Here is a 15,527-nt window from a genome sequence, read left to right as displayed (position 1 = left end):
AGCGATGGTCTATCTCAAAAGCGAGATATGCAAGCATAGATATATGAATGTATACTTAGGATTAATTTCATTTGAGTGACAACTATAAATAATATACGCCAATGATACGAATACTCTAATGTTTGGTCCTAAGATTCATTTCATTTGACTGAAAATTATAAATGAGATACGGTAATAACAATAGATATTCTAATTTTTTTCGACACCACCTTATATCCTAAGAATAAAAATAATAAATAAAAAAGAATAATTATCATTAAAATTAATCCTATAATGAATAGAATTTAAAAATCTTTTTTTTTTTATTTTATTTTAGGGAGTTTTATTTTTTAATAAATAAAATTAATAATAATAATAATATTGTACTTATATAACATAACTTCAACATTAAAATATTTTCTATATTATATTAATATATTTTTAATTTTCTATTTCATATAGAATTAAGATTTTCGCAGTATATTGGCTAATTTATATAAATATATGTTGGTAACTATTTAATAGTTATATTAAAAATATAACTATGATAATTATATTTTAATATGATCTGCAATAGTTTACTAATAGGTAAAATTTTTATTTTAGATTCAAAATAATTATAATTAATTATATATTTAAAATAAATTAATTTTTTAATTAAAATATTTAATAAGACATTTTTCACAACTAATGTTTGTAAATATTTTTTAATTTTTTATTTATGAGAAAATAAATAAAATTAAGTTAGTATCATGTTATGAGTAATTTATTAATTATTTTTATTTAATCTCTAAATTAATCACAACCGTTTAACATGATCCAACAATTAAAATAAATGTAAGCACCGTAATTATATATTTGATGTAACTATTAAAAATATTTTGTAAATAATAAAAGAAAAATACTAAAAGGCACTATTGCTGTGTAGCATCCTCCTCAATGTTATACTGTTATTGGAGTGATTAAGTATCAGGTTTCATATAAGTTAAGATAATAACTTTTAAAAAATATCACTAACCAATCATAAGACGTCACCTATAAGAAATGCTATAAAGTTCATGATAAAAGTCCATATTAATGAAGAAAAAAAAAACTTGGGTTGGATTATGATGATCCGGAATGGATCTTTACGAGTGATAGTACTTGGGGTCTAGAATTTATTATGCATAATATTGCCCTCACTTGAACAAAATCGTGAATAGACAGTTATTTTATAAACTAACAAGACAATACGAAACGTACACAAGAGCAAATAAGCTGAAATTCTATCAATTGCATTATAAGACACTAATTAATAATTCCTAGGGAGCTCAACCAACTAAATGATATAATTGCTTACAAGAATAAAAAAAAAAAAAAAAAAATCCTACTACTCTTTCTTATGAACACCACCCCCCATTCCCCAACCCAAAACGCCTCCCAGGCTCACTCACTTCCTTTCCTTAGCTCAATGTGGTTATCAAGTTATTGTTTGGTTGTCTTGTTCATTTTCTCAGCTTGTAGGTGCAGTCCAGCTATTGGGAAGCCGCGTAGAGGTCACAGTCGGCATGGCACAGACATTAATGTCTATTGGAAGAAGACGATATTGGATGTCAAGTTCCCGGAATGTCTTGACCATCTCTTCTATCAGAAGAGATCTTCTAGAATACCGTTCACCCATGTCTTGGTGGTTCATTTTGTGGCACAACCACACAGCCATTCTTACCCTGTTTAGTTCTTCAAGGTCCTTCATTATAATCATTGGTGCAGGATACCAATGCTCCACCTTGCTCTCAACATAACTGCAGTAAAAATGACAAGACAATTCATATACCAGATAAATGCACACCATTATAACATCACCAATCAAGAGTGAAGAAGCAAGTAGTGTATATTTGCATGTCATACTTTGTTATTCTTTGTTTCATTGCTGCAATCTTCTCTGCCGGAGTAGCTACGTGGATACAGAACTCAACACCATCTCCTGTGTCTGGACTTCGATAGAAATTGTTGACGGCCTTTGTGGCAAGAGTACTATTAGGAAATATTATTTTAGTATTGTCATACCTTAGGAAAATGGTAGTTAAGATGTTCATTTCTTCAACAACCATCTGAAAATTGTTGATAAACAAAATTAGGGTCCCGAAAAACACAATGGCGGTACCACAGAATACAAATTGTTAATTAGATAGCAAGTAACCTGAATTCCATCGATTTCACACCGGTCTCCGACGTCAAAAGGGTGCATCACAAACAAGAAAACAATGGCTTCAAAAACCGTCTTGCAAGTGTTTCCAAAAACAAACGCCACAAGTACTAGCTGCGAACTGACGAAGAGTAGAAATTTGCTGGTGGCGATTCCTAGTACAAGAAGCCATATGACGCCTATAACAATAGCAACTATTATGTTTACCATATGATGAAGTTTGTTGACAGCAGTTTTGGTGTCATTTAGTGTCAAAGCGAGTGCTCTCCGCTCTCTGAATGCATTAACCTGGAAAAGTGTTACCCCTTTATCAAATAAATGACCACTACTAAATAGTGGAAGACGAGTTTTGTTAGGTGCTTCTAAACACAAAGACATGTACACTATAGCAGAGAAGTTGGCAAGAAAAGAAACCACTGAATAATGACCATGTTTATCTGCAAGTTCTTGTATGCGTGTATGCTTTATTCTAGTCAAACATACTAAAATGGCAAAAATATCTTCAAGGTTATAATAAAATAATTAATTAGTGTTTCATTCTTACCACCCAGTTTTTAAGGGAAGATTTGCTGATTCTTTTAGTCTCCACTGCCCCTTCAAAGAGACTCATGGCCTTTAGAGCCTCATCTTCTCGCATGAAACGCATCAAATCCTCAACGTAAATAAACCTGGCAAAAATATGGTATGACATAAATTTGTTTAGATAAGAATAAATAATCTATGGGGTATGTATAGCCAAGGACAGTAAGGAGATGAAGAAGAATGATGTCAACTACGTAAAGCTGACTAGTAAGTTAGAAAGAAGGACACGACCAGATAGAGTTGGCAGGAGAAAACAGCATTTATACAATTAAAGGAAAAAAAAAAAAGGAATAATTTCTATTTGTATGAAACAAACAGAATGCTTACTGTTATTCCTTATCGATTTTGCATGCACCATTTCCTTTTTCATAATAGTAAACAAATGCAATTTAACAGAACTTGAATTGCATAAATCTATCATAGCACAAAATAATGTGAGAAAATAAAACTTTTCATTTATGCCAAACTAAGCCTTTTAAAGCAAGTTAGTTGAAGTGATATCACCAGATATAACCTTTCATCAACATGACTGCTAATGCCAAACTAGGAAACATATTAAAAAGAAGACAATCAAATATAGTAAGGTTTAAGAAGAAATCAGAAACTTACTTGCAGCCCCGCCTAGCCACATTCAGAAATATCTTCTTGGCTGCAGCCTTGGCCTCAACTTCACTCCTGATCTGAGTAGCGGACTCATCATCATTAGTCGAATCCAAAATCTGCTCATCAAGCGTAGTAAGAGAACCATTTCGCACTATTTTCATAAGCCTTTTCATATTCCAGGCTGATACGTTCTTGGGATTCAACTTATGTAAATGATCAATTGTTATTCCCTCGTCTGACTTCTTGCTAAGCACCCGAGAGAGTTTGGCACTATTATTTGTCTTGGACAACCGACCACTCCCGATGACTCGGCTAGTTCTCGGGGGTGGGAATCCTGAAGAGAAAGCAGTGGCCTTAAGGTCAGGTGGTATTGTAGCCCCAGCATTTTGGAGCTTCTGAACCTCATCGGCAAGTCTCTCATCCTCTTCCTCTGTTTTGTGAATCTCAATCAATGGTGGACCCGAGAGCGTTTCAATCACAAACTGGTTGAAAAGCGAGTCCTGAATTCTGTCGAAGTAGGTACTAACATGGAATGAAGAAGCAAGTACTTTCACTATGAGGGTCTTCACCAACCAAAGCAAAGTACCCACCAAGAAACAAACCAATACTTTAGTCACGTATCTGAGGCCCTCACTCCTAGTCTCTCTCTCAACTTTTTTATCAAACAAGAAGTGCCAAGCAATCAAAACAAGGCCCAGCCATAAACAATTCTGAACAGCTTTTCTAATACCATAAACGAAATAAAGAACCCTTTTACGAAGTAGAAAATTCCTCTCAATGAAGAACACCACAATCCGAATCCCCCAACCCGAGACCAACCTCCCACAAATCAGAACCGCAATCAAGACCTCCCATTTCCATAGCTTCAATTTCCACAAGTTTTTCTCCCTCAAAAGTGGTACAGAAAGCGTACAAGCTAATGCCCCAACGTTCAAAACCAAACTAGCCCACTGAATCAGAGTCAAGACACTAAGATTCGACCTATTGAAGTCATCGGGTAAGTCCTCATCAAAAAACGGGTCATCCTCTTCGTCATCCCCGGCCTTCCCCAAAAACCCAGATTTCAATTGCCCCGACTTCGGCAACATACCAGATTTCAGCACCTGACCCGACCTGGGTATCTGCCCAGACCTATAAACTCGATCAGCTCGTCTATCTGGATCTTCTGGCGGGTCCATAAGCCTGGACCTGGTCTTTACCCGTAACAAACTAGACCTCCTCTGAAACGAAAGCTCGGGCTGAAACGACGCGTTTGAGGTACACCTCACAACCTCTTCCTCTTCATTATAAGGTTGTCCTTGACTCTCCTTGTCGTCCATCGAATCCCTGTAACGCCGCCGCATCGACTCCGTCGCCTGTAATCCATCGACGCCGTCCGTCGAAGTCGACGGATGGTTATACGCCACCTTCAACTCCATCGATTGCCAAACATTCATCGGAGACTCGGCCAAAGGCTGCAAATCTCTATCATGGTGGCTTTTGAGCTCCTCCATCTCCAAATCCATATCCAATGCCGTGTCCCCTGAAGCCCTCTGCTTATGCAAAAACTGGCCAATCAACTTCGACGGAGGATCCTCCATACCTTGCTTCTGCAGCTTATTATTACCTTGCACAAAATTAAAACTCATTCTAGTCGCATCATCACCATCTCCTCCGTCGTCGTGGTCGTTCACATTATCTCTGGCAGGGTCCTTCCACACATCATAGCTCGTTTCCTGCCAAATCTTGCCGGCATGTTTAGAAGAGTCGCCGGACGTGGCGGCGGCGGCGGTAGAATCACCTCCTTCATCGATTTTTACAATGACCTCATTCCGGTCATTGGAGTCTTCCTTCATCGGGTTCGGAATGTGGGGGTGTCGATCTTCAACAATGTCTTGATCCGATAGAATAGGTAGCTCTTCGTGGCTGGTTTGGGCACCTCCACCTGCGGAGATCTTCTTCGTATGTTTATTATAGGAGCTGTGGGACTTGAACGATTTCTTGAGCGAGAAATCCATGGACGTTAACCACGTATGTATGTAGACAGACACTGTCGAAATAATATTTAATTAATATTATATATAATTATGAATATCCTTGTCTCTCTCAAATCCAAAACAAATGAAATCAAAATTAAATGAAATGAAAGAAAGTCAAGTAAATAAGGAAAGTGTTTTCATGTTTTTTTTTTTTTAATAAATGAGTAGTCAACAAAAGGGTTAATTAAATATAATTAGGGTTGTCTTTTACGATTAATTTAGGAAAGAAGATATCAATTGAGAATAAGTGTCATCAGCTGATGACATTCCATAACTCTCTGGAAAAAGTAATATTAATATATACCTTTTCTTAAAAAGGTAAGGCTAACAATTAAAATATTAAAAAAAATGAAAGAAAAAATATTAAATATTTAAACAATTTCAATTTTTTTTAATTTTTTTTCCAGATGAAATTAAAACAATTTAAATCTATATTTAAAAAGAAAAAATTAAATCTAACAATTATAAGATAACTATTGTTTTCTTGTTGTACACGTACTAAGAGAAATAAATAGATAGATATCTTACTATAGATTAAGAGGGCCTTCCGCGGTCACCAACAAAATTTAATTAATCTCTCAATCAGAGTTAGCTTAGAATCATTACTATAGAAGAAGAATAATAAAAATTATGAAAATTTAGTGGGGAAAATACTACATTTTATTATTTCTGAGATAATTTAAAATGGTAAATAACATTTTAAATTATGTGTTTTACAAAAGTTATTAGACATTCTCTTTTGATAAATGACAAAATGAACTCTATATTTTTTAAAATAGTAAAAATAAGATCATGAGCTCAATTTTTAACAATTTTATTTTTTAATATAACCAATTTTAAAATAATTTTTAACAAGAACAAATACAGAAAATATAACCAGTTTTGTCATAACATATTTAGATCAGATTATTATTAAGTTTTATTTTGACAAAAAAATAAGTTCAGGGTCCTATTTGTACAATTTTAGAAAATATAAGGTCTATTTTATCATTTAATAAAATAAAGGGTCCAATTAATAATTTTACAAAAGACAGAGTCCAAAATAATATTTACTCTTTAAAAAATACGATTGATTCATTAAGAAAAATTGAAAAAAATATGTGTGTAATATATTATTATCAGTACAAGTAAATATTAAATTTTATATAATTTAGAAAAAAAAAATAGAAAATTATTCGTTATAGGACTTTATAATAATTGTTTTTTATTTTTATGGGTAATCTTTTTTTAACTCATTTTTATAATTTATTTTATTCACTTTAACGTTAAACCTCAAATTAATATAATTTTTTTTTACTATTTATTCTTTTTTTTTTTTTTTCTAACATTTTCTCTAGTTCTCTTTTTGCTTTCATCTCCAAGAGCACTAGTGATCTTCTTACTTATTTAAAGTTCTGTGTATCACTCAATACATGTGATTCTTTCAATAAAAGTCACATTTTCTACCATTTTAATGTTATTGACATATTTCTCAACAACTATGTTAACCCAAATATTGGTGGAGCATTGCTATTAGGCACCACTATCAGTGGTGCGTAGCACCTTCTCAACATGTTGCGTTGCGATTGGCTAGCGATACTCCCTAAAAGCTATTATATTAAATTATATGGGACCCGATACTTAGTTGGACCAATAGCGATATTGACATGTAGGAGGGTGCTAGGCACCACTGGTGCCCTTTAGCATTTCTCCATTGGAGCATTGCTATGAGGCACCAGTGGTGCCTAGCACCTTCTCGACATGTCGCGTTGCGATTGGTTAGCGATACTCCCTAAAAGCTATTATATTAAATTATATGGGACCCGATACTTAGTTAAACCAATAGCGATATTGACACGTAGGAGAATGCTAAGCACCACTGGTACCCTTTAGCATTTCTCATATTGAGCATTGCTCAATATTCTTTTCCTCATAATCAGAGCTTAAGAGATATGGTAAGCGTGTGTACTGATACACTCTTATCTGTTTCGGTATTTAGAAAAAAAAAATTAAGTCTGAAGTTTGTTGTGCAAGTCACTTTTTTATTTTATGCTCGTGTGAAATATACAGTTTGAACATTAAATTTTAGATTGTAAATTATTCTAAATTTTTAAAACTTTACAACATGTCATAAATAACTATAACATATACGAGTATGAAAAAATTAAACTAATAAATTTTTCTAGATGCCAAAACAGTTAGAGGTTAAACCAGTACACCCATTTTAGTGGGGTGCATTGTAGAACTACCCTATAATTTTTGATATTTTTTTAATATCTTAAGGAAAAAATTCTAAACAACAATATATGTATACATATAAAACAGTTTAAGATAACCTGTTACCCTTAGGACCAAAAGAATAACCATTTATCTCTTTAAAATAACCACTTATCTTATACGAGTTTTATCAAAACTTCTAATTTTTTTTCTTAATTTTTTTCATAAAATAAATTTTTTTTTAGAAAAAAAAAATATATTTTAAACACGCATAGTATAAAAATTCATAAAATATGTAATTTTTATTTTTTTCTCATAACAGGACTTAACAAAGGTCGTATTTTGATTGGTTTCATCATATTTTAAAACTTTATTAATTACCACAAAAAATAATATCTATTTAAAATTAAAATATACGAGTCTCTTATTAAAGTGTATCAATATTAATGTAATGTGATCTCATTGCTTATGCTACTCAACAATTATTATTATTTTTTAACAAGACAAGAGAAGTTTTTCTTCTTCTCCATAGTTATTATCCAAAATATATATAATCAACATATATCAAAAAAATCATAATTTTGTTCCCCTAAATGATATAAAACAATAGATAATTTCATAATATACCTTGAAAAAGGTCGTGTAAGAGAGTTTTTTAGTTTATTAATTATGTTTTTTTTTTTATATATTATTTATTTTGGTAAATGACTTTTTATATTTACTATTCGTTAAGGTGCTCAATACTATATAGATGTGGTACCCAATAATTGAATAATAATTTTTTTTTCTATTTTGTGTTTTTATTTTTTATGAATAATCTTTTGTACTATTTTTTTAAAATAATTTTTGTGCTATTATTATTATTATTATTATTATTATTATTATTATTATTATTATTATTATTATTATTATTATTATTATTATTATGTGGCACTTTAAAGTGCTCAATAACATAGTGACGGATAATTTGTACACAATAATAAATTAAAAAAATTAAGAAAATTAGTTTAATATTCTAATATTTACTGATAAGCTTATTGTAGAGAGTAAGAATTGAGACCAAAAAATAAAAAAAATTGATAATGACTAACAATTTATACGGACTAGTGATGATAATTAAAACTTTACTTTGGCTTAAATTTATTCATTAAATACTATTTTAGATATTGTATTTTGCAAAAATTATCAATTGCCATCTGTTTTGTTAAATGATAAAATAGATCTTATAATTTTCAAAATAGTAAAAATATGACCTGAGCTCAATTTTTGATAATTTTATTTTTTAATATACCAACTTAAAGACAATTTATAACACAGACAGATATAGAAAATGTAACTACTTTTACCATAATATCTCTATATCGAATTATTATTAAATTTTATTTTGATAAAAAATTAGTTCAGTGTCCTATTTATATTATTTTGAAAAATACATGATTTATTTTGTTATTTAATAAAATAGATAGTTCAATTAATAATTTTTGTAAACTATAGAGTCCAAAATAGTATTTATTCTTAAAAAATATATTATTTTCATGATAAATTATTCTCTAAAATCGAACTTATTTCTACTTAGTTAGATTTGATATAAATTTGAATATGATAGTTTTGTCATTCTCTTTAATTGATTTTTTTTTTATCCATTTATAAATTATAAGTTAGGCAAAAGAATAATGATATGATAATATTATAAATAATAGGGTAAATACCATTTTGGACCCTCTGTTTTACAAAAGTTACCAATTGGACCCTGTGTTTTGTAAAATGACAAAATGGACCCTGTATTTTTTAAAATAGTACAAATAGGACCCTGAATTGATTTTTTGTCAAAATAAAGTTTAATTATAATCCGATCTAAAAGTGCTATGACAAAACTGTTTACATTTTTTGTATCTGTTCTTATTAAGCATTGTCTTCAAGTTGGTTGTATTAAAAAAAAAAGTTGTCAAAAATTAAGCTCAGGGTCCTATTTTTACTATTTTAGAAAATACAGGGTCCATTTTGTCATTTAACAAAATACAGGGTCCAATCTGTAATTTTTGCAAAACACAGGGTCCAAAATGGTATTTACCCTAAATAATATTTAGAAATTTATGCGCTATATTGTTTTATTCTTTTTTTTTAACTCTGAATTTATGCGCTATATTATTGAATTAGGACAATGACAAGTTTTTATGTTTGATTAATGGTCATATCTTAGTTTTTTTTTTTTTTTTTTTTTCAATGAATGGTCATTTATCTTATTTAATATATGAAAATGAGAAGGAATATTATTGAAGAACATTTAGCGTAAAAGTAGAAGAGTAGCGTGTGTGAACTTATGAAACCAACAAGGGATTAATAGTCATTTAAGAACATGATATGCTCACTCAAGACTAGAGATGGAAATTTATAGTGCGGGGATGGGTAATCGCGGGGACCCGCCTCTAATAGGGTGGGGATTCCCCGTCTTGGTGGTTAATGAGGCGGTGGTGGGGGACAATTTCAATACCCGAAGCGGGAATAGGGCGGGGGCGGGGATAATACATTCCGCACCATATCCGACCCCGATATAGATATATATAATTTCTTTTTCATTCTTAACATATATATAGTATATATATCATTGATAATCAAAATTATATATCATATGCTTAAATTATGAAGATATAATGACGATAGTGAATTGATGATCATTGTGGATTACATGTGTAAATATATTTTCTTCTCGATTCTTAATTTCATCTTTGTTTACTTTTTAATTTGTTGGGAGGCTTAAGAGGTATGAGACTATGATCCTATACTTGGGTTATGATTTTTTTTTTTTTTCAAACTTTAAGACATATTTAGTTTTTATTTTTTACTAGGTTATACTTTTTTTAGGTAGGTTTATCTTTTATTTTCTATGAATTATGAATGCATAAAAAATATTTGTGAGAATATTAGTTTAATTTATTTTTTCAATTATTTTAAATTATTTTTTTTTATTTTACCTTAATGGATACCCGATGAGTTCCCCATAACCGATGGGTATTCTCCTACCCCGAATTTGTTGGTTATTAGACGAGGATGGGAGTATAAATAGGTAGCGAGAATGGGGACAGGGATTGCATTCCCCGTACATTAACCGCCCAATTTCCATCTCTACTCAAGACTCTCAAGATAGAGAGGTGGCATTTACTGCACCATTTAGATTATCTCAGCAAAAAAACAAAATTATGATAAATATTAATAAGGTATACTTAGCACCAATTAATATTCTTATTTTATGGAAATACATCAAACAAACATTTCACAATATAAGTTATAAAAAAAAAAATTATCAGATTTGATCATTGACAACATTCAGCAAAAAAATGAAAATATCAGTAGCATAGCACTAGCAGTCTAGCACCACACTGAAACGTGCTTAAACTATTTAGAATTGGATATGCCGCTGGTGAAGAAACTAACATCAAAAGCGTTACGTGGCAGGCCATGATTGGTGAGAGTCCTTCGGTTCGGCACGCAATGAACAGAGCAAGTTAAACACTGTGGTCACAGCCGCATAAGGATAATTTGATTGCTGGATGAAAGCTACGTGTGGTAACAGAAAGGGCCACAAACCAGGGAGCTTCAGTTATTCCCGCCAACAATTGATGCTTATTTTTTTCTAAATAAAGAAATATGAAATGGAAAACGCTACGCGGCTAAGTAAACACCAATGAAACGATGAGCAGAATAACCACAGGGCCCCAAAAACTGGCAGGTAGGGACCGGACTGGACAGAAGACACGACGAGAAGATGACAAAAATTTGAATGTCGTTTCTGGGTTATTGATGTAATAAATACTCAGAAGCAAAATAAAGAGACAAAATTGATTGATCCATATAGATAATTAATGTTCTTTTTTCTTTTTCATTTTTTGAATTTTTAGTCAGATATATTAGGGAAGGGACATACTAAATTTGTCGGCTCATGAGTTGAGATTCAAAACAAAGGAGAAGTATAATTTCAAATGCAATTTTTTTTTTTTTGGAAATAACAAGTATTTATGGAAATGAGTTGTTATTGATAGAGTTCTTCTAATAGATATTTATTGTGTCAATTAATATATATATATAGATAGATATTGGGGAAATCTAGTGTATTCTCCTTTCTTTTTACCTCATGCCATAAGGAAGTTAAATTGACCAATAAGAAGAAAAAAAAAATTGTACACTTGATATCAGTGTACTCCATTACAGCTAATTTTTCTTTTAAAAAAAAAATAATAAAAAATAAAACTACTTTATTTCAATAAATAAAAAATTTATGGGTCTTTTAAAAAAAATTAATATTTCAATAAAAGCAATCCATTACATTTGTAATACTATAAATTATTTACAAATTTTTAAAAATTTATAGAATATTCCAATAACAATAATATACACTATCATATAACAAAAAAAGAAATTATACTCACTAAGAGATTTCAAAAGTTGTTTACTTAAATATGACACTTTTAAGTTTGACCAATTTATGTAATATTTTTCTATTTTTAGATATTTTTATGATATTTGATATGTCATATATATGTAAATTAGGTTTTCAAAGCCTATATTTATTATTTTTATTTGTTTAGGTAGTTTTATTTGGTATTGGTGCAGGAAAAATAACTGAAGTTTACTGTCGGCACCAGAAAAATCGTCAGAGCAGCTGCCGGTATCGGAAAAGTTATCGGAATTGCTGCCGGCACCAAAAAAGTTATCGAAATTGGCATTGTCGCTGAAAAAATCACTGGAAAAATCACAAAGAAAAAATCATCAAAAAAATCACTAAGTCTTGGTGATTTTTTCGATGAGTTTTCTGGCGACAATACTAATTCTGACAATTTTTTCGGTGCCAACAGCAGCTTTGACGACTTTTCCGACACCGGCAGCTACTCCGACGATGAAAAAAAGATGCTAATCTAGAAACTCATAAAATCTATTAATCAATAAAATGAAAGAAAAATAGAGGTTCCCACTCCAATTATTGATGTTTTTATTGTAAATTCTTGAGTGATCCAAATCACTTTGTAATAATAATAATAATAATAATAATAATAATAATAATAAGACAACGTAATATAACAGTCAAAATTAATAAAAAAAATGACTTGATAAAAAAAAACCTCTAAAATTCAATGATGAATAAAAGAAAAAAAAAATTCCCAGAAAAAAAAAAGAAATAAAAAAATGAAAAAAAAAAACACACTAGTTTAATATATCGAGTGAGAAAAAAAAAGGGGGGGGGGGGTTCATTTTTACACTTCAAAATAGTTTTTTCGTATTTTTACAGAATTCTACATAAAATTCTTATTGCAACTAGCGCTGCAACCTAAATTGCAACAAAAAATCGTGTAGCAACCCACATAGAAACCACCGGAGAAACCACTTAAGAAACCCAAACCGTAAATTTAAAAAGAAAAAAAGTTAAAAAAACAGTATATGGAGTAATTCCAAAAAAAAAAAAATAGAGCAATAGAAATATTGGTGCGAAAACTGTGAAGATTTACATGAGAGTTAACTAAAAATAATAATAATAATTTAAATTAAAAATTAATAAACTTTTAATTATTAATGTTATTTTATTTTTTAAAATAAATATATAATTAAATATTATTATAATATGTATAAAGTTTTAATTGTATACAAGCAGTTCTATCGTAAGAGTATACACCTTACATCATAATAACCACATGATCTAAAATCAATGGTCAAAAAAAGTTCCCTACCGGTAGGGAACTTTTGCTAGGTCCTACCATAGTCTTGCCCTATAGATATTTATATACTAGAGAGGATATGTGGTTGTATAGCTGTAGACATATGGAGCTTCAAATTGGGGTAAGGTAGGCTTCTTATATTAAAAAATGTATTTATTTTTTTTAATATGTGTTAAAAGAAAATATGACGTAAGGCGTTTGGTTAGGAGAAATGAAAATATAGGAATAGGAGTGGGAATGAGAATAATAATAGGAATAAAATTTAAAATGCATAAAAAATCGATAAAAAAATAATTAAATTTTTTTTTTCTTGTTACATTGAAATGGTCATTCATTTCTTTTTAAAATGGAATAGTCATTCCACCAAAATGGTAGAAAGAACATTCCATTAGAATGTCATCCAATACTTTAAAATGCAACTAAACAAAGGAATGAAATGAAAATTGTTTCCTTTCCATTCCATTCCAGATTACCTCCAACCAAACGCCACCTAAGTGTATATACAAAATTGTTATTTTGGTTTTTACTAATAAAGAATGGTTTGACATGTTGTCCTTTTTTTTTTTCTCTTTTTATATGCACACCAACTTTGCCTTTCACTCTTGTTTTTTTCACCCGAAAACCACTCAATCATTATGTAATGCTATGATTCAAGGCCACGAGTTTCACATATGGAGAGCTTAGCTAGTATGGGATGCTTTAATTTTACTTTTTTCCAAATTCTCCTTCTTGACTTAAAGAGCTATATCAATTTTGGCATTTAAGAGAATTGTGTAATCATCTACTTTTTTTTCATGAGCATATTTCTTATAATTATTTAAGATTATTCTTAATTTTTTTAATTAATTTACAATGCTAAAAATAAATTTAAATATTTTAAGAAGTTCACTTTGACTGATTATCACCTAAAAGATAACAAATAGCAAATAGCAGAATAAGAATACTGAAAAATAGTCAAAGAGCCATAAAAACCTCAAAAATAGCAATCAAAATGATATTCTAAAGTCATCTGATTCGCATACAAATAATCAGTTCCCAATTAACAACATTGGAGTGCCCATAATTGATGCTGCAATTCTCAGTATGAACACACACAACCATCTCTTTGTGAAAAAAGTGTGCTCCCTAATGAAAAAATAAACCTTTGAAAAAGAAAAAGAATTGAGCTGTAGAGGGCTTTATGTTGTGAGGAACAAAAACCAATCAAAATAATTCATTGCAAGACAAAATCAAAGATAATGAAATATACATACCTTTTATTCTTTGTCTGTGTATGTATCAAAATGAATATAAGGGTTCACAACAGTCCTATTAGGATTTTCATGACTATACTGCATAATAGTCTCTTGTCTAGCATCTTCTCCTACCAATCCAACATCAAAATGCTTACCCAAATCACCATCGATGACCTCACCACGATCATCAGCATCAAAGATTTTCTTCGCACCATGCTGAATTGCAAACAAATAAATTGTTTGGGAGACTTAGGCCCTACTCTATCTTGAACCAACATTGAAATCAAACCCTTCAAACCCCCCCACAAATCTCTGACCCCAAAACACAAATCTCTAAAAAAAATCTCAATAACCCAAAAACGATTTTCTCCAATTGGGCCTCTGATCAAGCTCTCACCATGAAAATACTTAAAAAGCTTAAGTCTTTATCTTCTTCGTCACAGAGCTCACCTTAGATTCGTTCAGATTGGGATTGGAAGAGTGAAATTCTTCAATCGTCGAGTCCAACTGAGAAGCCACATTCGATTGACCTCCGACACTTCTTCATCACAAACCTCACCTTAGAGTCGTTCAGATTGGGATTGGGAGAGTAAAATTCTTCAATAGTCGATTCCAACCGAGGGAAAAAAATGATTGACCTCCGAACTCACCTTAGAGTCGTTCAAATTGCGATTGGGAAGGTGAAATGGAAGAGTCTATTGGTTTTTTAAATTTGTTTAACTTTTTTTAATAGAATTAATAAGTTAACGGCGTTAGAAGAGATCCGTTTGAAAAAAAAATACTCCTGGCGTTAAAAAAAAAAAGAATCGTTAAACCAAGAATCGTTAAACCAAGAATTGCCGTTAGATAGGCACTTTTAATATATAAAGATATGTAGAAAAGTTAAAACAAATAAAAAGTTTAATTTTATACATAATTTTTTTTTAATATTTTTTGCATTTAATTACAAAAATATAAAAATAAACATAAAATATTTAAAAAAAATATTCCAATACTCAAGTATTATCATATAGGCTCCTATATA

The 15,527-nt window shown here is 30.5% G+C and overlaps 1 protein-coding gene across 1 annotated transcript; it reads right to left on the bottom strand.

Annotated features, from left to right (window-relative positions):
* Window positions 1–1,168: 1,168 nt before the first annotated feature.
* On the bottom strand, window positions 1,169–5,458 carry LOC115700751 (mechanosensitive ion channel protein 6). Its single transcript, XM_030628391.2, has 5 exons — window positions 3,356–5,458; window positions 2,709–2,832; window positions 2,159–2,452; window positions 1,867–2,069; window positions 1,169–1,760 (listed from the first exon to the last, which is right to left on the bottom strand). Exons 1-5 carry the CDS (start codon window positions 5,344–5,346, stop codon window positions 1,472–1,474), a joined length of 2,901 nt encoding a protein of 966 aa, XP_030484251.2. The 5' UTR covers window positions 5,347–5,458; the 3' UTR covers window positions 1,169–1,471.
* Window positions 5,459–15,527: the final 10,069 nt, after the last annotated feature.

This window comes from Cannabis sativa, chromosome 8, assembly GCF_029168945.1.
Source record: "Cannabis sativa cultivar Pink pepper isolate KNU-18-1 chromosome 8, ASM2916894v1, whole genome shotgun sequence".
Classification (NCBI taxonomy): domain Eukaryota; kingdom Viridiplantae; phylum Streptophyta; class Magnoliopsida; order Rosales; family Cannabaceae; genus Cannabis; species Cannabis sativa.
Note: the sequence above shows the minus strand (reverse complement) of the source record. Positions and strands in the feature narration are given on the sequence as shown.